The sequence below is a fragment of the Xiphophorus couchianus genome, chromosome 22 (assembly GCF_001444195.1).
Source record: "Xiphophorus couchianus chromosome 22, X_couchianus-1.0, whole genome shotgun sequence".
Taxonomy (NCBI): Eukaryota; Metazoa; Chordata; class Actinopteri; order Cyprinodontiformes; family Poeciliidae; genus Xiphophorus; species Xiphophorus couchianus.
The window spans coordinates 24,034,578-24,056,353 of NC_040249.1; the positions used below are offsets into that span (position 1 = coordinate 24,034,578).

The 21,776-nt window shown below is 38.7% G+C and overlaps 1 protein-coding gene across 4 annotated transcripts in view; it reads right to left on the reverse strand.

Annotated features, from left to right (window-relative positions):
- cdh23 (cadherin-related 23) overlaps positions 1–21,776 on the reverse strand; it is a 191,406-nt gene that overhangs the window by 69,164 nt on the left and 100,466 nt on the right. For all 4 annotated transcript variants that reach the window (XM_028005956.1, XM_028005954.1, XM_028005957.1 and 1 more), the window contains exons 12-18: positions 19,853–20,002; positions 19,001–19,159; positions 7,694–7,758; positions 6,794–7,031; positions 3,643–3,748; positions 3,275–3,402; positions 230–302 (exon numbers count right to left, since the gene is read on the reverse strand). In XM_028005956.1, the coding sequence (XP_027861757.1) occupies positions 230–302; positions 3,275–3,402; positions 3,643–3,748; positions 6,794–7,031; positions 7,694–7,758; positions 19,001–19,159; positions 19,853–20,002 (919 nt within the window). The remainder of the gene's footprint in view (positions 1–229; positions 303–3,274; positions 3,403–3,642; positions 3,749–6,793; positions 7,032–7,693; positions 7,759–19,000; positions 19,160–19,852; positions 20,003–21,776) is intronic.

Genomic DNA, 21,776 nt, shown 5'->3' on the forward strand with positions numbered 1-21,776 from the left:
AAGTGAGGAGAGGTAGTTAGCCTTCAATTAGCACATGGCTAACTAGGAATCATTTTATTCCTACTTCCATTCAGTTCTATTTTTTGCAGGAAAACAGTTAGATACTTTCAAAGCTAAAAAAGTAGGAGAATTCACTGCTGTCAAGTCTTGAAAGAGTGGAACGTTTCAACATTTGAATGGTTGAAACAGTTTTAGGCTAAAATACATGAAGAAAACGCATCAAACTCACCAGCATTAAGGTTCTCTGGGATTTTGACGATGTAAGACGGTTTGCTGAACTCAGGTGGATTATCATTTTCATCCTGCAGGTGGGAATAAGCATAAACAACAGTTCATTTTGATGCACTAAATAGTGGGAGAAACTCAAAAAAAACATAAAGATCGAAAAACTGTCTGGCTAGTTGCAGTTTAAACTGTGACTTGAGATTTAGCTTAACATCTGTGGGAATTAAGTCAAGAAAAGTAGGAAAAGGTTTTACGATGAGTGTCTTAGTTGAAAGTCAGGCTCTAAACAAAAAATGTTGAACCAGAAGATGACATTTAAGTACGGTTAATGAGCTCGATGTTATTTCTTGGTAAATATTTCAATAATCTCTATGAATGGCAGACCATAAGGTGAAGATCATCAGGATTAGGGAAACCAGGACACACTCCTGGTACCAGGCCCCTGGGTTAAGCTTTGACTTACCATGCTTGACTGGGTTCAGACTGAAAAAGTAATTGAAAAGCCCTATAATGGCAAAGACTGAGGAGAAAACCATGTAAGCCAGGTTGTAGGAAGGGTCTAGCCATGCTAATTCCCTGCAGCGTAATCTGGCTTTTGGAAGACAGAGACATACTTTGCTGGGCTTCTTGATGTTTCTAAATAGTTCACTGGAGGTACCATCTGGAGATGCCTGGTGTTACTTGAGGGGTGAGACTGGGAGGAATGGCCTCCCTAATCAGGACATATCTTGTTACTGAACTTCTGTCTAAGGTGGTTCATAAGTGTTCTTAGAATCAGGTCACCTTCAGAGAAAGGACAATAAGCAGTTTTGTAACCGTACCATCAGAGAGGCAGAAGTCATTTGAGTACCTCGTGGTAGTGAGTTGGCTCTGGTAGCAGAGTAGACTGCAGGACAAACCTGATAGAACCAAACGAGTCGTGACGTGAACTGGGATCATTTATCAGACGACTCTGTTGAGGAGATCTTCAATTTCAAAGGAAGGCTGGAGACATGCTTACTGAACGGGTCATGTTTAAAACCTCCATCACAGATGCAACTTCTAGAAATTGTAACATAAAGGTCACAATAAAATGCTACGGTGGCAACAAAGATGATGCAGGATCAAGTCAAAGAATGAGGCCTTAGGTCCAGAATCAGTGGAGAAGTTCAAGTACGGTGTCTTGTTCATGAGTGATGGGACGGAGTCGGAGATCCACAGATAGCTGGGCTGCACAGTTGGTAGCACTGTTGCCTTGCAGCAAGAAGTTCCTGGTTAGATTCCTGTGCATGTTCTCCCTGTGCATGTGTGGGTTCTAACCGGGTACTCCGGCTTCCTCCCACCGCCCCAAAACATAACTGTCAGGTTAAATAGTTTCTCTAAATTCTCCTTAGATGTGAGTGTGTGTGTTGGTCAGATCATTCTGGTGGATCCCAGTGTGTCTAGTGAGAGAGGTGTACAGTATGGGGCTCCTTCCTGAACCTGTTACTCTTCTTCTTGGATAAGCAGAAGAGAATGAATAAATGGTTGGATATATAAATTGATGCTTACGGTGGTGAATTTGAAAAGTAATAACTTAGTTTGTAATAAAATTAAATGTAAAGGGATGAAATGACAGATAAATTCCTTTAACATGGATCAACAGCTGCATTAAAACAGCTTCAGTAAGAGCATTTAAATGTCTCACAGCCTCCCACTCATGAATAAGACTCCATTTCACACCAACATTTCCAGTTGTCTGGCTATTCGCAGAGAAGATCCCCACTGCGTGAGCTGCTGAGAAATGTTAACACTTTAACAACAGTCACTGGGACAATTATCCATTTGGGCTCCGAGTTACACTGGTACAAAGCATTGTGTGAGTGTGATGCTGCCAGCTGCTGATAAACCCCTGTGGTGAGAGTCACGACAGAGAGAGACACAGGCAGAGAGACGTAGGGGGAACGCTGGACTGTGAACATCTATCCCGACTGGTCTTAGCAGCTTTTCTCCCTCATGCGGGATGCGTATAGGAATTCCTAATGGTCTGTGCATATCAAAGGACATTCATCCATTCTTCTCTGCCGTTTCTCCTTTCATGAATAAAAAGTAAGATGTATAATGGATGTCTTCCATGGGAAATGAGACTGGGGGCCTGGCGACTATGAACCTTATCCGCTCATTGTGGTTTGATGGCTGCATTTACAGTTTCTAAGCAAAGGTCAATATATGAGTTTTTAATTTAAAAGTAAATAGAAAACAACAAAAGGAAAACAAAAGGTTGTTTAATGCTATACTAATGATCAGAGAGGAAGGAATAAAACAGAGAAGAAGATGTGTCACTGAAAGCTTACTTGCACTTATCAGGACTTAAAGGATGAACTGGAACGGGTCTTCCTCACAAAACCCACGCAAAGTCAAAATTATAGATTTAAATTCAGATTTCTAGAGTGAAACCTACTGTTTCACCTCCAGGAGGATTCAGGGTGGCATTTTTTTTCTTTTTCTTAGTTGTGCCACCCTAAATATTTTACTGATCTAGTCTGCCCACCCATATGGAAACTTAGTGTTTCGGTACTCATGGATTCACCTATTAACAGATTGTTTATGAGGATCATAACTCCAAAACATTTGCGGAAAATTTGCCTATTCACAGATTTTTTCCATAAACCATATATAAAATATTGCAAAGAAAATGTAGCTTGGGAAGCTGGCACACCTGGGCACAATGCTACCTGATACGCTATGGGCTGAAGCGCCACTAATTTTCCATGGTGCTGATTGGCTGAACCGATGAACTAAGAAATAAGGAAGACTGTGGATGTTAGCTTCTAGGGCAGCACTAAGATAGTTTCCACTGCTGAGTATTGACACATTTTAAGATATATTTGGTGTTTAAACTAGAAAATAAGCAGTGGTAAGAATGTCTGGAGGGTCTCAAGTATTTGCAGAATTTAACTGTTCCCTGGTAGTTGTGGTGCCCAAATACCAGGGATTGCTGTGCATGTATCCCCCTAATATTTCACTCAAATATCAACTGTCAACTTACATTGACGGAATTTATTTAATTCATTGACGAGGTTGTACTTACTATAACCTCCACTGTGACCGAGACGGTGCTGTTAAGCGGTGGATTTCCTCCATCTTTGGCCATCACTGTCAAATAGATCAACCCCTTGGGAACCATCTCATAGTCGAGAGGCCTGGTCACGCTTATAACTGGGGCAGAAAGAGCAGGAATGGAAAAGGTTCATTTTTGTTTCCGTTGTTAATTAAACTAAGATGTGAGAAACTGAGTACACCCCTGCTGCTTTCAGACAGTTTGAACTATTTTAGAGGTGCTCCCAGGAACTGTTTCGCTTTTTAAGATAAAATCAAAAATGTAGAAATTCTTTGACTAAAATAATGTATTTTGAGGTTGAACCAAAGACAAGTTTGTAGAGATGAGAGTAAACGTACCTGCATAGCCTTCCACCATGATGATGCTGAAGTATTGAGGGAAAGCTGAAGCTGAAATGATGGTGTACGTCAGGAAGTTGTTGGGAGGAGAATCCTCATCAGTAGCCTGTAAGTGGGCAGATGTTAGGGGGGAGTGGTACTTATAACATAATGCCTTAGTTGAAGTTTTAATAGTAAGACATAAAAAGCAAGTTGTAGCACAGCAGATGTTGCTGTACACAATGCTCATCTTTCAATTTAAATGTTTGAACTATATGAAGTATTTAGGTCTGAGCATGAGTCTGCAGCCAGGAAGCTGTCAGTCAACGTTGGCATGTTAGTGGATGGATTAAAGCTGATTCTGGCTATTAGTGGTGCAGACGTCAGTGTTGGATGAACACCAACTGAGCCACGACAAGCCAAGCAGGCAGAAGAAAGATGAAACCGTTTGTTGAAGGACTAATCCGCAGCAGCTTTCACCGCGATGATGACACCGGCTCATTATTGTTGATTTGGCAGGAACTTTAAAATGAGTCCTCCGGCTGTGAGGAGAGTCTACTGGGCCTTACTGGCATCATTAGAAGCTGGACAGGTTGTCAGAAACACTCATTTGTATCTCTGCACAACAGACATATCGCTATGCTTTTATTTAATGCCAAAATGTTGAGTAAGCAATACCTTTCTTCCCCCACAACTTCTTAAGCAGTGGCTTTCCTTTCCAGGCTGTCCTTCTAAATCAATTTTTAACAAACACTTCCACACTAGACAGTTGTTTCCCACTCAAAGGTAAAACGAGTCGGGGGCAGCAAATCAAAAAGATGAGGGGAAAAGGAATAAGTATAGGGAAAATGAATGAAAGCAGAACCTCTGCAGTAGGAGGCAAAAACCTCTGAGGCAAGAAGCACAGAGCAGGAAATCCTCTCTTTGCTTTGTCTTCCCAGAGCGGTGTGCAAACACTTGTGTGTAAAGCATCTAAGTTCGCTGGCAAACCGCTGACACACACAATTGTGTGTCTGACTTCTGTTTTCCTCTTGGGCGACGTATTAATATCAGCAGCGTTCAGAATAATCAAACACAGCGAGCCAAGCGTTGAGACCAGTTCACACGGTGCGCCGTACAGCCGAGCAAGCCTCAAGGGATGTTTTTCTCTGCTGGGTGCAATCAAAGCAAACGCTGAGCCATTAGTTACAATTGTGCCTGTGTAGCTCTGCCTTTTGTGTGGCATTGACTGATGGCCAACACACTGAAGCTAACTGGTTTTCTTTTTGAAACACAATGCACATTAACACAGTAGTGCAGGTTTTACAGTGAAACCAGGAAAACAGACGGTAGTGACAACAAGAACTGAAAAAGAAGAATCAATTTTTGGATTCGTTCAAACATGTTGGCATGTGAATATGATGCATCATTGTAGTTATTTTATTTTAAGTTCTACCGACTGATGGGTAGATGATGGAAAAGGAGATTTTCTACAAAAGTATCATCACTTAGCTAAGAGCATCTTTCTGTGCTGATAATAATATTAATAAACTTTATTTATAAAGGGACATTGTACAGCTGAGACATAAATGTTACAATTTCATGAATTGTTCCAGATTATAGAATAAGCTAATTCACATCTGCAGACCCTTAACAAGTTACAAAAATGGATTTACAATAAAATAAAACAGAAAACACTATAAGTTACTTTCTAGTGACACATACGTACAGACAATTCTCTTTTAATGGGGCATTCTGCATGCAATTAAGAACAAGTTTACCAATTTTAACTTTTGTTATGTGAATGAAACACATTTTTACATTTCAAAAGATCACACCTATTAACCGTACGCAGATCTAAGGGGAAAAAATACCATCTGCAGAAAACAGGCTGTGAGTTTGGAGCAGAAGAAGAACAAAAGGACAACCTCTTACACTCCTGGCTTTGTAAAAAGAAAAAAAAAACAGCACAAGAATATCAACGAAGGTAGAATTCATCTTCTCTTTGCATAATCTCATAATTTCTCATAATCTCTATCTGATATTATTGTAAATATTTTTCTAAAATTGTCTAATTTTGAGTTTGAATTAAATAATTTTTAAAGTTAAAATGAAGTAAAAACCTATGTTTCAAACTAACAAGTTCTTTACATGCAGGTATAGAGAGTGTGATGGAGACAATGGAGGGTTGATTAGATGGAGACCAAACAGACAAATAATAGGTAAAGTTGTCAGTTTCACTTTCAGTTTCAAGCATCCAACATGTCATGGTGAGTGACTCAATATCGTGTGTGACATAATGTTATCATTGGGTTATAGGTGTGTTGTATACCTGGCATGCAGGGACTGAGGGGTTGATAATGCTGAGTTTTTTATTGTATCAGAGAAATCCTGCACATTTCTCTATTGCTTCAAGTCTTTCCATGCTACTAAAATAAAAGGCAGTTTTAATGATGTGCCTGAGTGTAAATGCAAACAATAGTTTCATTTTCACACACAATTACAAGTTCAGGATGTTTATTGAATGAAATGTAATATTTTTACCATCTGATATATTTTGATGCCAGTTAAAGTTTTTTTATCCGTTTCTGAATTAATGAGATAGCACAATGCATCATTACGCCGTTTTTAAAGTATTACTTACTGATTTAACAACTCTGACATTAATCCTCCTCCCCAAAGTTTCATAAAGAATAACTGGAATTCCCTGTTGCTTAAAATAATAATAATAAAAAAGCAATTTCTCTCTTTAATCACTTTCATCAGTTGCTGATGAGAGAACAACTGTGGCCTGATGCCTAAATAGGTGCAAAATGTTTCCTTCTGCTGGACGCTTTGATGTGAAATGTGCTGCATGAATGCAGTGCAGAAACAATGATTTGTGAATTCTCTCCAAAGTTCTTTGAGCCTAAAACTAAAAAAATAGGAAACATGTTGAGGTGTATTTAACCGAGTAGCATTTCAGGTTGGAATAGGTTAGATAAAACATCTAAACAGCATTTTTATACCTTCATAAATGTTGGTTTTGGCGTAAAGGGTTAATACCTGAAACCAGGTGTGTGTTTATGAAGCACTTTAGAGCTGCTATAAAGAGAACAGTAATGGATGTTCTTTTGGACAAAAAGACCAACTCGTAATTTTATTATATAAACCAGTATGTGATTAGTTTGCATGCCTGTTAACGACACCTCACCCTGATCCGCGCCACAGACTGCACCGCCTGCTCGTTCTCTCGCACTGAACCCACGTACGCCTCCTTCTGGAAGAGCGGCGTGTTGTCGTTGATGTCCAGCACGTTGACACGGATCCTTCCGGTGGTTTCCTCCCCGCCGCCGTCCCTCGCCAGCACGGTCAGAGTGAAACGCCGCATTAACTCATAGTCCAGGCTGGCCTGCAGAATGACCCAGCCTGTTTCTGCATCCAACGAAAACCTGCAGGACGACAAACAGCTGAGATTAGACAACTTCCTCTTTACTTACAGTTTTTTTTTACATCACATCCACCTGCCATTGGCATTAATGTCCTATTTAACAAATTATTTGTACCTATTTTTCAGAAAAGCGTAATTACACTGTAGACAACTGAAATTTCTATAATTAGTGAAAATTTTACATGAGACACTACTCACAATAATAAATGTTTTTTGAAGGGCAATTTTAGCCATTAATTTCCAGACACGATTCTGCACAAATATTTACATTTATTGTAGAACTACTTATTTTATTTTTTTGTTTTCCATACCTTTTCAGCAGGGCAGAGGTTAAAGGTTCTGGGAAAGCCATTTTATAAGATTAAGATTTTTCTGCTTTCTATATTTCTCTTATGAAAGGTTTATTTTCATTGATTAAAGAAAAATAAAACATTTTGAGAATTTATAGTTCCTCTGTGAGAAATTAAATGTTCCTCTGGACTTAAAGAGAACAGATGTAAAAATAATCACCAATCAATTCTGAAGCAAAGCTGTTTCTAAGAGTGGTTTGCCAAAAACAGAGTCATTTATTTGTTAACCAGGCCCATAATTAATGAGCAGATTTTATAGCTGTACGTTTTTGTGAAGTATTTCACATGTGTGTTAAAATGTGTTTAATCTCACTGGTCTGGATCGTCGCTGAAATAGTAACGGACAATTCCAAAAGGGCCGACGTCTCCATCTGTGGCCTGGAAGGAAAAGATGAGGAAAGACACGGCTAGATCAGTCCTTCTGTTTTTAATGCTAATGTTCACATGAGTTTCTGGCCAACAATTAGTTTTTAAAATTTTTTCAGCAAATAAAAAAATCTGGACATTAATTCTTTTAAGTCAAAAACACCAGAAACAATGCAAAGAAAAGCTAAATTTACATACAGAATTGAAAAGTAGAACATCTCTGAAGAATTTTGAGTTCTTGGCATAAAAGAAACCTCTACCTGAGCTTTATGAGCAAAAGTAATTGATCACATCTTAACACTGATCATCATAAATCTGAGAAAATCTCAGTGCATTGAGGACAGGCCACATTTAACGACTGCAACAACAACAACAAAAAAACACTTAAAATTTCATGTCAACATGATCGGAACAGCGAGACAGACACAATAACAAGTTGGAAAATCCATTTCCGACCGGCAACGTGAATTGCTGCGTCTAGAAATGAAACCCAGAGCTGCAAGAAGGAAGCAATACATCAACTCTGCACCAAGCTACAGTAGAGTACTTTGGTCAGGAGCTAATCTGAGGTGAAAAAAAAAAAAACAGGACATGTGTTCAGAGTTTAAATTACTCCAAGTTTCAGTTCACTGAAAAGTGGGTGCTGGGTTCGGTCTACCAAGGACAAGTTCCCTCCAAGATGTTCCCACCAACGGGTACAGAAGTCTTGGTTTAGGTAGGAGGAGGCTTCAGAGACAACACAGAAATGGTTGCAGGATAATCACACCTCCTTTATGATTTCTTTAAAATTTTATACAAAATTTAAAAAAATAGACCAAAACTTCCAGGGTTCTGTATCTGTTTTAATAAGTGCTTGAAGTTCTACTAGAAACCAGAAAAACTACAGACATACAGGAAGGAGGGAAGACAGGAATGATGGATGGACAGATGGTTGGATAAATGGACAGACAGCATATCAAATGGACAGAAATGCAGACAGACATTTCTATTGATTGTTGTGAGAAAATGTCTGGAAATACAACAGTTGTCAATACTTTATTTCCTTTTTCCCTGGAAAGAGCCTGGAAAGTTTTGGAACAGAACCTAATTCTCCATAACATCCTGACTTTATAATCAGAAAGTGTTTGTGCTACTGATCCGCCTGCAGCGCTTCGCTGTCTGCTGCTGAAAATGTCATAATGTCACATCCCAAAAGGAACAAATCCGACGGGATCCACCACAAGATGCTGATCTTGATTTTCAACAACAATAGAGATTATTGTTTTTTTAGCTTATAAAATATTCATGTGTTATTAGAAAAGAGATGCAGCACAATATTTATTTTTAAGCATGTTGCTCATCATATTTCAATGAAAGAAGCTGAAATAAATTAGCGAGTCTCATACTTTTCTGCTTTGAAAACTTCACAACGTGGCTCCATTCAGGCTTCCACTGATCCATGTTGTAAAGTCCTGATCCCTCAGAATTTTTTAATACACAGCAACTTAAAGACTTTTAAAAGAACTAACACATGTTCAGTGGTAAGTATAGAAATATGTAACGTTGATACCTCAATTAAAGCTGAATAAGGAATATGCTCCTGTCTGTTTTTGATTCTGCTATTCCTCTGCATACATTTAAGTCTGGTGTGGCTCTGCATAACACGATCTGTCACGACTGTGTTTTGCCTCTTTTCTTAAATTTCTCACTCCAACAGCTGTCTGCGACTGTACGATAAAACATGAAAGCCTCGCTTCACTTTCTGGAGGTGTTGATTGGATTAAGTCTGATGGGAAAAGTGATACATTCTTGCCCACAAAACCCACCGCTGCCATGCAAACAGCAACAACTTCTGTCATACGTTTTGCAGATGAAAGAGGTGACAGAAAAATACCACGTAAAGAGCAGCACTCAGGAATCTGCCACATTAACACAATTTGTCTCTGCGAACACAAACATTCCCGTGTGCATGCTGCATGCGCGCGGGCCGCAGTGACGCTGCTGATGGATCGCAGGAGGGGAGCCTGTGGTAATAGAGTTTCACTTCAGTGGCTCTGCAGTCAGTTGAGGGGCCAAACTTGAACGTGTCTGCTGTCCCCTCTGCAGAGCACAGTGCTGGTCACGGTGATTCAGAGGCGGACCGAGAGCGAGCTGAGTCTGGGAGCTGGAGCAGCAGAATCGGAGTGGAGCGCTCGCTGTCTGTGGGCCTGAGCTCCAGCATGAGAGAAAGTATGGCTGTACAGTTATATGTTTTCAGGAACATCTGTGCATTTGCATTTTTTTATTTTTTCGTAAATTTGTGTCAGTGAATGGTTGAGTAAAATATTTATCTTTCACTAACAACTTTTTTTTGCTTTTATTTTAATTTTACAGCAAATAGGACCATGCACATAATGATAAGATTATAATTTTAAATGTTAGTATATTAAAGTGGACCTTTTACGTTTTTGCTTTAAACAAAATGTAAACAAAGGTTAGAACAGGTCTATATTCTGTACAAACATTTTCATTATACTTTATGCAAAAAATGATTCCCAGATAATCAGATTCCACCTCCTTAGTTCTGCTTATTTTGAGTTCTGCTGGTAATGAGCTGTTTTAGGGATCTGTCACTTTTATGTAAATAAGCTGTGGTTGGCCACGCCCCCTCAAGCTCAAAGTCCAGACCTTAATCCAATGTAAAGTTTTTGAGAAGACTTGAAAGTTAACATTCACTGGTTCTATCTCTCTCACTGAGATTGAGATAATTATCAAGAACATGAAAACATTTCAGGTTTTTGATGATAAAAATGTGAAAAAACAACCATTAAAGTTGTGATAGATTAAACATTTTTGTTCCAACGGACAGTTTAGCACTAGCTGTCTTAGTAACTTTTCCATGTAAGCATGTTTTTTTAATTGTTATGTTTTCATTTGCTTTTCTAATCTTGTATTGTGTTTTTTACACCAAAAGTTCAGCAAAGACACATATTACAAATTAGATTGTTTCAATACAAATGCATAAGTTGAAGTTGGTGTTTTTATTGTGACGTAAATGTACAAAACTTCATGTTGTATGAATATGTTTGCAATGTACAATATGCACAAGGGGTTTTAATATCAAGTCTTTTGAAGACTACACTGAATTCAACGGAGTTCTCCACATTTTTACATCCAATGTTTTCGATTCTTCCTCCATTTTCTTTGTGTAAACTTTTCCTCTGCATCAGAGCGTGCCTGCAGCTCCACTGTCTCCTCTCTACTCTACATATCTCCTTTAGCACACCCTTGCCCCTAAATGCCTCCTCCTCCTCTGCTCCCAGGTGACTGACAGGTCCATAAGTGCTCCAGTGATAGCAGCAGGGGTGTTAATGTGACAGCTATCGAAGCGGTGACAGCAGCTGGGTTGAGTGTTGGAGTCGCTGCTGCCTCTACAGTCCAGCCCCTCTCAATGCAGCAGGAATGGAGAGAAAGATGATAGCCATCTCCTGCCTCCTCCCTCTTCAATCACTCACCGACCCGCTCACTTTCTCCCAACAAACAATCACCATGACAGCGTGGCCCAGTCACTTTGCCAACTGCTTGCCAAAGACTTTCAACTTCAGACACAGAGGGCCTTCATTCAGATGGATGGCTGAGATTGCTATGTGCAGGGATTTGCTGTCACTTCACACCATGGCCCTGAGTCCATGACACAAGGGTATTATGCGTTTGCCCCTAGTCACCATGGCAGCTTAAAAATTTTATAGTGTGGAAGTTTGAGGTAATGGTAAAGTTAAAGAGGTGGGGTGCAGAGAAAGGGTAAGATTTAATGAGAAAAGGAAAGCTGCGGATATTAAAGCTGGAGACGGTTCCTAATGGTGCTTGTGATCGCCACAATGGGAATCTAAAAGATAATGGTAGCTCAGACAGAAAGGGAGGTGAGATAATGTTCCTCCTTTGCTCTGATAAATACTGACAATACAGTCAGTACAGATAAGAAGTGTTTTGCATTCATAAACTGAAGATTATTGAGGAAATTAGACAAAAACACAGCACTAGCTGTGTTTTCATTGACCAACTGCACAATTTGACAGAAACCTGACAAACACTTCCCACCACTTCTACTGCTGGGACAAAATCTTTCTCTCGCTGAGTTCAAGGCTGAGGGACAACCTTCAGTTATCTCAATACTGACCAAGATCTACCTGCAGAAACCACAAATGTCACAGTTTCACTTTAACCAACGGCACAACCCTGAATGATATTCTCTTTATAGCCAGTCAGAAGTCGCACAGGAAGGAAATGAATTCGTAGTTTAACTCATTGAGGACAAGAAGTCACCAGATTTCTTCCTCCAACTGAAAAATCTACTAATCAGGAAATAATCCACGATTGTTACCAGCACACACAAGATGAAACACATGGATAAGCAGAGAGAAATATACATATCTATGTGAAACATGTTTAAGATTTATCTATGTAGTTACTATTAGTGGCATTAGTTTGCATTATCCCTGCACCCTTCAACTTAAACTTCAAGAAAGACTCAAATTCAAAACTTGCACTTCCATTGTCCTGTTTACAGCAATGTTGATATGTCTTCCACTGACCTTCCTACATACAGACACATACCACATGCTTACACTGAGGTGATGAGAGTAAAGTGTAAAACTGAATGGTATCAAAATCAGCTTTATTGGCTAATTGTGCACATAAACAAGGAATTTGAATTTGGTTTCAAGTGCTCACAGTGTTAATTATAAATTTATTTTAGCAGAATCCGATTGTATTTGTGATGACTAGTGTCTGTAAATAGCGTTCAGTAGTATACAGCCCAGGCCGGGATCACATTTTAATCAAAATTAATATTGCTGTTTATTTTCAAGTAACTATACTTTCTTCTTTCTTCCTTTGATGCTCAACAGTAGAGATTCTAAGCTGGAGTGGAGAAATTCTTCAGATAAGAAAGCAACCAGGTAGCAGAAGATCAGCGTTGAAAACCAAACTAAGTTTTTAAGAAGGTTCTGCATGGAAAGTCTCACTATTGTTGATTGCCAATATAAACTCTGCAAACCCCGGGGCCCTCAGGCAGTAACTACAAAAGAGAAATTAGTTCTCAGCTGACCAGTTTGGTTAAATGATGTGTTTCTTCCCATCAGAGGTGAAGCCAGCAGGCAAACACCGGGTGCCTGCATGGGTGGTGTGTGTGTGTGTGTGTGTGTGTGTGTGTGTGTGTGTATGTTTGCTGACATCTGAAACGGATTCACATGAACAGAGATGTGTGATGTTCTTAGGTTAGTTCAACCGTTTACTGTTCAGAAATAAACTCCACTCTGAGCTGTAGATGAAATCAAGAGGACTGGCTGAGTTTTCCAGGCAGCAGCTTAGAGTCTAAACTCAGATTAAACGGGTTCAGCTGCAGATTATCCTTCATCTCAGATTGGGCGGCAGGTTAAAGCTGCTCTGCTTTTCTATACTGTTTGAGTCTGAATTTGAATTGATTGGCTCCTAAAATTATTATTTTTTTTTTTCAGCAAGATCTTTGAGAAGTGAAGAAAAGGAAACCAATTACTGGCTGTCAAAATACAGATGACCTGAAGTCCAAATGCAGAACAGGAAACAGATTCCGTCTCTGTTTTGCACATCTAAACACGGCCGCAGGGATAACAAACAGAACCACAGTGAAGATGTTCAGTTCCTGACAGTCCGACTGATGGAGGCCATGATAATCTTGTCAGATTATCTCTCACCTTAACTTCTTAGCGGCTCCTATATGAGCTTCAAATGTTTTCGGTTCCACTCTCAGGTTTACAGAAGTGTGGTACAGAAAGCAGTTTTACTAAAACAGGAATTTTCCTGTTTGTCTCAAATAAAACATTACCTGCTGCAGTTAAATGTTTTATCATTTAAACAAACTTTACAGTTAATATGAAGATTGAATGAATGCTTACATTGCATCCATAGTCTAAAAGATCAGGAGCATCCAGAAAGTACCAATCTGATCCAATGTTGGTACTGAACTCGATACAGAATTTATTTATTTTTTTAAACTGAAAAATAAATAAATAAATAGTGGATTATTGAGACCAATAATCCACTTTCCAACCCAAACATTTGACTGGTCGAAATGCAAGACAGAATATTAAATCCTATTAAAAGCATTTTAGATTAAAGTAATAAATAAATAAATAAATTGGCCATTTAGGACAAAAAAACTATGAAAATCTGATATTAATTTCACATATTTACAGGAAAAAACATGGAAATTCTTTAATGTTGAAGTCATAAATATCACTGGAAAATGTCTACATGTGCATTCCCTAAATTTATTACTTACACCTTTGAAAACTGCTGAGATTTTTTTTCACAAAATGTCTGACTTTATAATCTCCCTGGCATCATCTCTAAACTTTTCTTACAAATTTCTGACTTTACAATGTTAGAAAATTTCACAAACTTACGACTCCTCAACAACAGAAGATATATTTTTTTAAAGTGAATTTTTGCCTTTGTTCATAGAAAATGACACATTTTTTCTTGCAAATTTATAACTTTACATATCACAGAATATCCATCTTGTAAAAATGTAGAAATGATAAATAAATCTGTTAGATATTTTTTGTAAACATTCACTCTTCTGTGGCCACTTTTTAATCTACATCGGTTCTGACACTTCGTTGTAAACATATGACAAAATGTTGAAAAGCATGAAAGGTAGAGACCTTTATGCAAGTGTATATATTTAAAACTTTTTGACCAAACTAATCAGTGGTGCATATATTCTCATTAGCGTTCATGCCAGACACAGAATGCTACGAGACCAGTGTTAAATCTTTGGGTCCAGAGCAGCTGCCTGAAGCTAACTGCAGCAGCATGTTTTAGTTTTCTTGGACACTTTCATGTATCGGATAGTGGGGAGCGCGCTTTTAAGACTCCTCTGTTTCTCTAAACCATTAACCAACAGGTGGGGGGCGCTCAAAGCAAACGCTGTGTGGTGACAAGATTGAACTGCCTGTTTCTATTATCTGCAGACCACCAGATAAGAGACACAGCAAACCGGCGAGAGATACGAGCTGAACACTTTTTAACAATGACTCCAACAAAGTGGCGAGGATGTCTTCACAGCCGCAGCGGCTCCAGAGATAAATTCATTTCATTATTCCAATCACACAGCCAACTCCTGGAAAACACCTCCTGACTGGAGGGAAGACCAGAGACGGTTTTAATGTGGGAAAAGACTGGAGGAACTCTGAGTTACTTCTATAGAGAGAGTTGAAATGTGATGGAGACCATAAGAGGAAAAGATGAGAAACTATACTTTAAAACATTTATTTCTAAAAATCCAAAAGAATATTTCTGCTGGAAACCTCAGATCTATTCATAACCTGATTATCTTTCAACAAAACATCTGACTTGAAAAAACTCCAAATACTTATTTCAGAATTAATTTATTTCAGAAATAAACATCGACATCCCATAAATAATTCCAAAACGTATTCCCAACACTTCACTTTTTACACGTTTATGTTACAGCTGTGTTCTACAAATTGCATCAAATTGATCTCTTTCCTTAAAAATCTAAACTTAAAAAATGAACACATTAATTTTGATGAATCTATTACATAGATTTTAACTCGTTACATTTTTTTTAGCGAAATTAATTGCATTTTTAATACTTTTTTAAGCGTTTCTGGAATCTGACGCTGAAGTGACAAATGAAATGTTGGACAATAAAATTGTTTCTCTTTGTCCACTGGAGGTTACACAAAACCTTATTTGTCACTTTAAATATTTACTGTGATTACATTTTTTGCCTGAGTCATTTTTTCCTGTTTTTCGTCCTTGGCCGCCCAGTCCCTCCCTGAACTCCTCTGGTTTCAGAAGATTTGCCTCCTTTCATTTCTTATTAACAGTGTAGCCTCAGCTCTTGCCTCTCTGTTTCACTAACAGATTGCTAATGGTTTCCAGGTATTGCAGTCGTTCACCTAATTATAGTGTCCATCTGTCTGCTGGGGCGACATTTCATCTGCCTCTCTATACCCAACAGGGACTCTCATAAAGAAAATGTGTTAGTAATATTCATAAAGCTGAGCCGTACATTTACTCAGCACAGCATTTCTTCTCAAAGTTGTGAAGATGTTGCATCATACTCCAATTATTTCTTTTATCCATCCGGTGCTGCGTGTTGTACAAACTGTGTGGAGCTGAGACAAAGTGATGAATGCTTTTTCTACAAGCTCATACATTACTGAGTGGTGGATGTTTCCTGCTCCAGCTTGGATAGACATTTATAGACACTAATCATAATTTATGTCCGTTATTCATTATTGTAACTTTCTCCTCCTGGTAGCTCAGAGTTTTGGTGAGTAATGGTGTTTTTATTATAGGTGTTATGGGATTGGGTGTTCAGGTCAAAGGTCGGGATCCAAACAAGATAAATTCATTATTCTGGGTGAGAAATGAATAAAATACCTCATTGTTCACACACAGCATGTACGAGCAGCTCTGTTTAATCAGAGCCCAGGACTGGAATAAACACTGGACTGTTAATAGATTACAGCTGTGTAAGGCAACAAATTATTTCCAACAAAGATAAACAAACATAACTAAAACCTAAAATTGCAAATAAAAAGTAAATGTTAATTTTGTGCAGGAATTAATGAGGAGGTGGCCTCCAGAGACGGATGGCTGTGGATTCAGCCACCATGTGACCTTCAGGCTGATTACAGACTGTTCTGTGTGTTTAATCCACTTACATGCAGCATACACACAATATGTCCAGTCAAGATCACATTAATTCTGCCACACTTTCATGTTAACCTGGGATTTTTTTTGTAAATGCCTCTGTAATAAAAAAACCAAAAAACAAAATCTGCTTATGTTTTAACAAAGCCTGGAAAGACTGGAGCACGATTCAGATGAACCAAACATCCCAAACATCACAGCAAAGCAGAAGGTAAAGGTACATTTATTAATGACAGAAACAAAAAATATCCAGTTTTTATTAAAGGCAGAATCTTGCATCATTTAATATTCTCAGCCAGAAATACTCATCTTAATAAAAACACATCAAAGACACATTACTACTGACTAGAGAGAGTAGAAGTAGGGGGGGAAGTTATTGTATCATTTATCAATTATTGTAATAAATGTCATATAAAAATTTTGATTTATTATTCAAACAATAAATTAAAATGAATGATATCTAGACCTTTCCCCCCCAAACTGTCTGTATTGTCAGGATTGTTAGTTTTCTAATTTTCCCCACTGTTTATTCAATGAGAGTATAAACAAATATCAATAAATTATAAAATATGATTAAATGCAGTTACTGTGTGCAGCTTAGTGATACACTTCTTTATGTGACTGCTGTCCTAAAGAAGTGTATTACAAATGGGAATATTTTTTAACAGCAGTGTTTGTGTTTGTGGGGTATAAAATAAATAGTTCTTATAGTGTTGTCATTATCATAATAGCAGAACAAAATATTGTGATAAACCTTTAAGTCCATATCACTGAACTGGAAGTCACAGTAATGAGAGCAGAAATTAGGAGATTCTTTAATTCTACTCTAGATATTTTCCAGAAACACAAACTACAAGACTTTGTTTTAACTACATATGTGGATCAAGTTTTCAAAATGCTGCAGGAGTCTTAAAAGTCTTCCATTTTTCATCCCTATAGACATGAATTCATCTCGACATCATCAATACATAATATTTTATATAAAAACTGTGATGTTAAAATAAAACATAATTTCCTCATTAACCATTTTAGAACTGGATGGATTCTGTAGAACTGTGAATATTGTAGGAATCAGTGAGTTTAATTACAGGTTGGCCTTGGTCCCAGTCACATCCCATCTTCAGGTTCCACCTTGTGGTTTAGAGCGACTAAAGATTCAAATGAAGTACAGATGCAAAGAGCAGCCAGGAGGCTTTGGGACGGCACTGAGGTCTGATTGCTCAGATTCAAAGACAAATAAGTTGATGCCGACACGTTTTTCTTGCTGGAAATTGCGTGTGTGTGTGTAGGCGTGCGAATGCGTGCGTGTGAAAATAAAAACACACAGGAAACCTCCTGTTCCTCTGTTCATGCTGTATTCTCCTTGATGACACGTTCTACTGACTAAAGACTTTTGAAATGTTGTCAAACTACGTTATGATTGCTGGACTCCTGCATCTCTGACACAAGTTCAATGTTTATGTGCAATGTGATAAAACTGCTCTAAAACTTGTATTTGTATCTATATTCCAGTAATCAAGTTTAAACAAACCAGAAGCATTAACCGTGTTTGCAGAAAGGCTTGCCTTTCCGCGCCTTGTTTTCTCCCACAGCAGCAGTGCTGAGGTGACACACTTCATGCCAGAGCACAGATCTCACACAAAGTGTCACATCTCATTCTGTTTACAGTCTGCTTGCGCTCGGCTGCCAGCAATCAGGATTCAAAGGCGGGCCACACGCTCCGGCATGGGGCCAACATCAGCAAGACGTATCGGGTATTAGGCCATCCAATCTCCATTTCATGAGCGCCCAGTCTATAAACACTATTGATTTTCACACCATGTTTTTTGGCACTTGTATCTAGTGAATTGTGGATTGTCACAGAAGTGACTGGTAATGAATAATAATGTAGAGTTATGGGGAGATTCTTGGAGATATTTTCCGATACAGTTAAAACATGGCTGCTGCTGCTGCTGCTGCTGCTGCTGTGAATGGAAACTGAAGGAGTGGTTTAAAGATCACTTCACCTGGCAGAAGGAAAGCCAAATAAATAAGGCCTGCAGGGAATAAACACTGCTGTTTATCATTTTATTTACATCTGTAATGTTAGCTCAGTGTAAAAAGCTAATTTTAAGGCAAACAGAAATCCAATTTGAAGTGTTATTCGTGAAGTACTGTTATGGGTTTCATTTTTGTAAACAGCAAACAAGTTTAAATGTACAACACAAGGATTCAATTTGCAGCTATAAGCAGCAGTTTCAGGGTAATCACCAGAATCCTTTATCCTGCCAAAACAATGCTCCCTCTGCACAAGCTGACTGGAGAAAACACTACAATGGATTTTCCTTAAATGACTGCAATGAATGCTATTAAGCTAACCACAGCCCTGTACTTTCATCTGAAGCAGCCTATCTTCAGTCGCCATAAATAATCCCACATACGCTGAAGTCTCAAGGGGACCCAGTCAGAAGTGGAAGACAACTGGAAGACTTTTACTCCTAATGAAACAAGCAGTGTAAAAGTCATGACTAAAATCCACCCAGTGAGTAATTTGTAGCATCCAGAGTGAGTAATCAGTGTGAGAACTCACCAGGATTTGCAGCAGCGAGGTACCAGGTGGTGTGTTTTCTGGAAGGCTGATGTTGTACAGAGGTTTGCTGAAGATGGGCCGGTTGTCGTTTTCATTGATCAGTTCGATGAAGACGCGTGCAAATCCCACGTGATCCGACATGGACTCGTTGGCATAAAGCTGATGAAACACAGCGAGGAAGAGTAAACAGAATGCATAAAGAACAGAAAGACATGCTGATGTAACAGTGAATCTTCAGATGACATTCAAACACGTTAAGCCTGAACCCCAACGCCCCGCCTGCCCTTCACAGTTAGCCCTAAGCCTAAGTTTCAAAGAGACGGGGTTTCCCACGGGTTTGTGGAGGGCTGAGAAAAATGACCTTTTAGCCTTTAAATGTCAAATCCCCTGAAAAATGTAAAAATCTTCTCAGTTAGCACATTTTAGTAGCATAATTACCACTGATGTCTAATGATGTGTCTAGTTTGAAGGCCTGACATATATATTTGATATCACTGTTAATTATCAAAGACTAGAAAAATACAGTTTGTGTGATGTCTTTGGATGTAGTTTACTAACGGCTGATGGGGATCCAAATAAACAAACTGATTCAATGATGCTGCATCCTTTAATCCCTAACACATCACCAAGACATTATAAGTATAGTTATCCAAAATGAGTTTTGTCCCCATTGAGATCTGATGAGTTGTTAAATTGCTCCTCTATCATCATTCTTCGCATATTAACATGAATTTCCATTACTTTGCTGCAATGTATTTGTCTCAACTGGAGTCCCACAACCATAAGTATTTTCCGTGAAAGAACATAGTAAGACATTTTACAAAAGCACCCAAAAGAAGAAGGAAAACTCACTGAGAAGCTGAAGCTCCGAATCTGTTCGTAGTCCAGTGGCAGGGCAACCCTGACACGGATGTCGGCATGCCCCTGCACCGCCGTGGGGGAGATGGTGAAGTACTCCGAATTGTTCCCAGTCAGAAACACCTGGAACATACTGTTCACCCCCTGCCAACAGACAGGATAAGAAGGACATTTCAAAACTGAAACACAAATACAAAAGGAGCTCTGAACGCCAAAGTCTGATGAGTCTATTTCAGAGTATCTGAAAAAAAACCTCTACAATGAGTGTTTTGACTCGTTTTAGACAAACACAACTAATCCTACATTTATTGAGAGCAAAATTCCCCTTTGAGACATTTTAGATGAAATCCTGTGTACCCACTGAAGCAAGACGTTTAGTGGAGGATCTGATTAATGATGATCTAGTGCTGTGGTCCAACTGCAGTGCAAGGCTGCAACAATTGCTAGTTCTGCACCAAAATGATTGATAGTTTATGATAGGTAGGTAGACTTCCTCTTTTTAGCCCAGTCTACTGGATTTTTGTATTATTTATTTATGCAGAGAGAAAAAAAGAGCTTAATTTTGTATAATATCCTGACAGTTAATGATGGCCTGTACTCTGACAGGCCTTCCAGGACAACATCATCACAGATCCTCCTCCATGATTAAACAGTTTTCTCCCACATCTTCATCCTTTGGTTGATGCTAAAAAGCTCAGTCTTAGTTGCATCAGTCAAAAGCAAACAGTTGCATGGAGTCCAAGAGGAGTTCAGCAAACTCCATGTTTAGATTCGTCCCTGTGGGACTGAAATGTCGTATTCCTGGGGTCACCCCCTGGTTCTACCTCCATTACCATCCTTCCTACTGAGAGTGGTAACACAATGAAAACCTGGATCATTATCCATCCTCGTTTCTGACACTTTCACTTGTTTTAACCTTTTTAATTATTGCTCCAACTGTAGTTATGAGCAAGTTTTAGTACAGCAGCTATTTTCTGCAGTCATTTCCTTACGTACAATCAATGCATGCATTTATTGTCTGAATTAATTCTGCACCAATGGCAGGGGACTCTGCGTTCAGCTTGCATATGTTTATTTGCTATTACACTATATACTGTATATATATATGCTACATAAAAAGAAAGAAAAAATATAGGAATACATAACAAATGAACATATAAAACTATCTGCAGCTAAAAGTTATTGTTCAGACTTTATATTTTTTCTCTTGTATATCATAAGTATATTGCCAGGGCTACTCATTCTGACTCATTTTTAGATGCAGCGTATAATAAACCCAAAAAACTTATCCACAAATGTGTTGAATTGAAGCTGAGTGAATGATCACCAAGAAGGCAAAGGCTGTTAAAACAGTGAGCTGTAATCATTGTATTTTATGACTTATGAGCAGAAAAAAAGCTTGACGTGAACATAGATGACAGCCATGACTATCTGCCTCAATACAGATACATTTTCCTGCTTTTCTGTTTCCAGCTGACACAGTGCAAGTTGCCAACACAATGTTTATGATATGCAGATTATCTGAACTGGGAAGTCTGTTAGAATTACTATGTGATGAAGTAGTGGGCTGCTGTTTAGAACAAGCTTAGAATTGTCTGATCAGTTTACATGAAACTCAAAAAATAAAATCATCTTTCTCTTAAGTCTCCTTGCAGCGGAACTTTTACAGAGTGAAAGCATCACAAGGGGAATCTAAACCAATTTGGGGAGTGACATCACAGCACTGAAATAGCTCTGGCTGTCTTCAGGTAAGAAACCTTCGCCAAAGCGCTCCTGTGTTTGATATATAAAGCTGCAGGGCAGCCAATCACACAGTCATTGTGGCGAACGGAGGGAGACGAGTGGAGTGGTTGGTTGGCATTATGCTGACAGTTCAAATAGCCCCCTTGTTTTTGTTTTCAGCTCTGGGAGAACCATT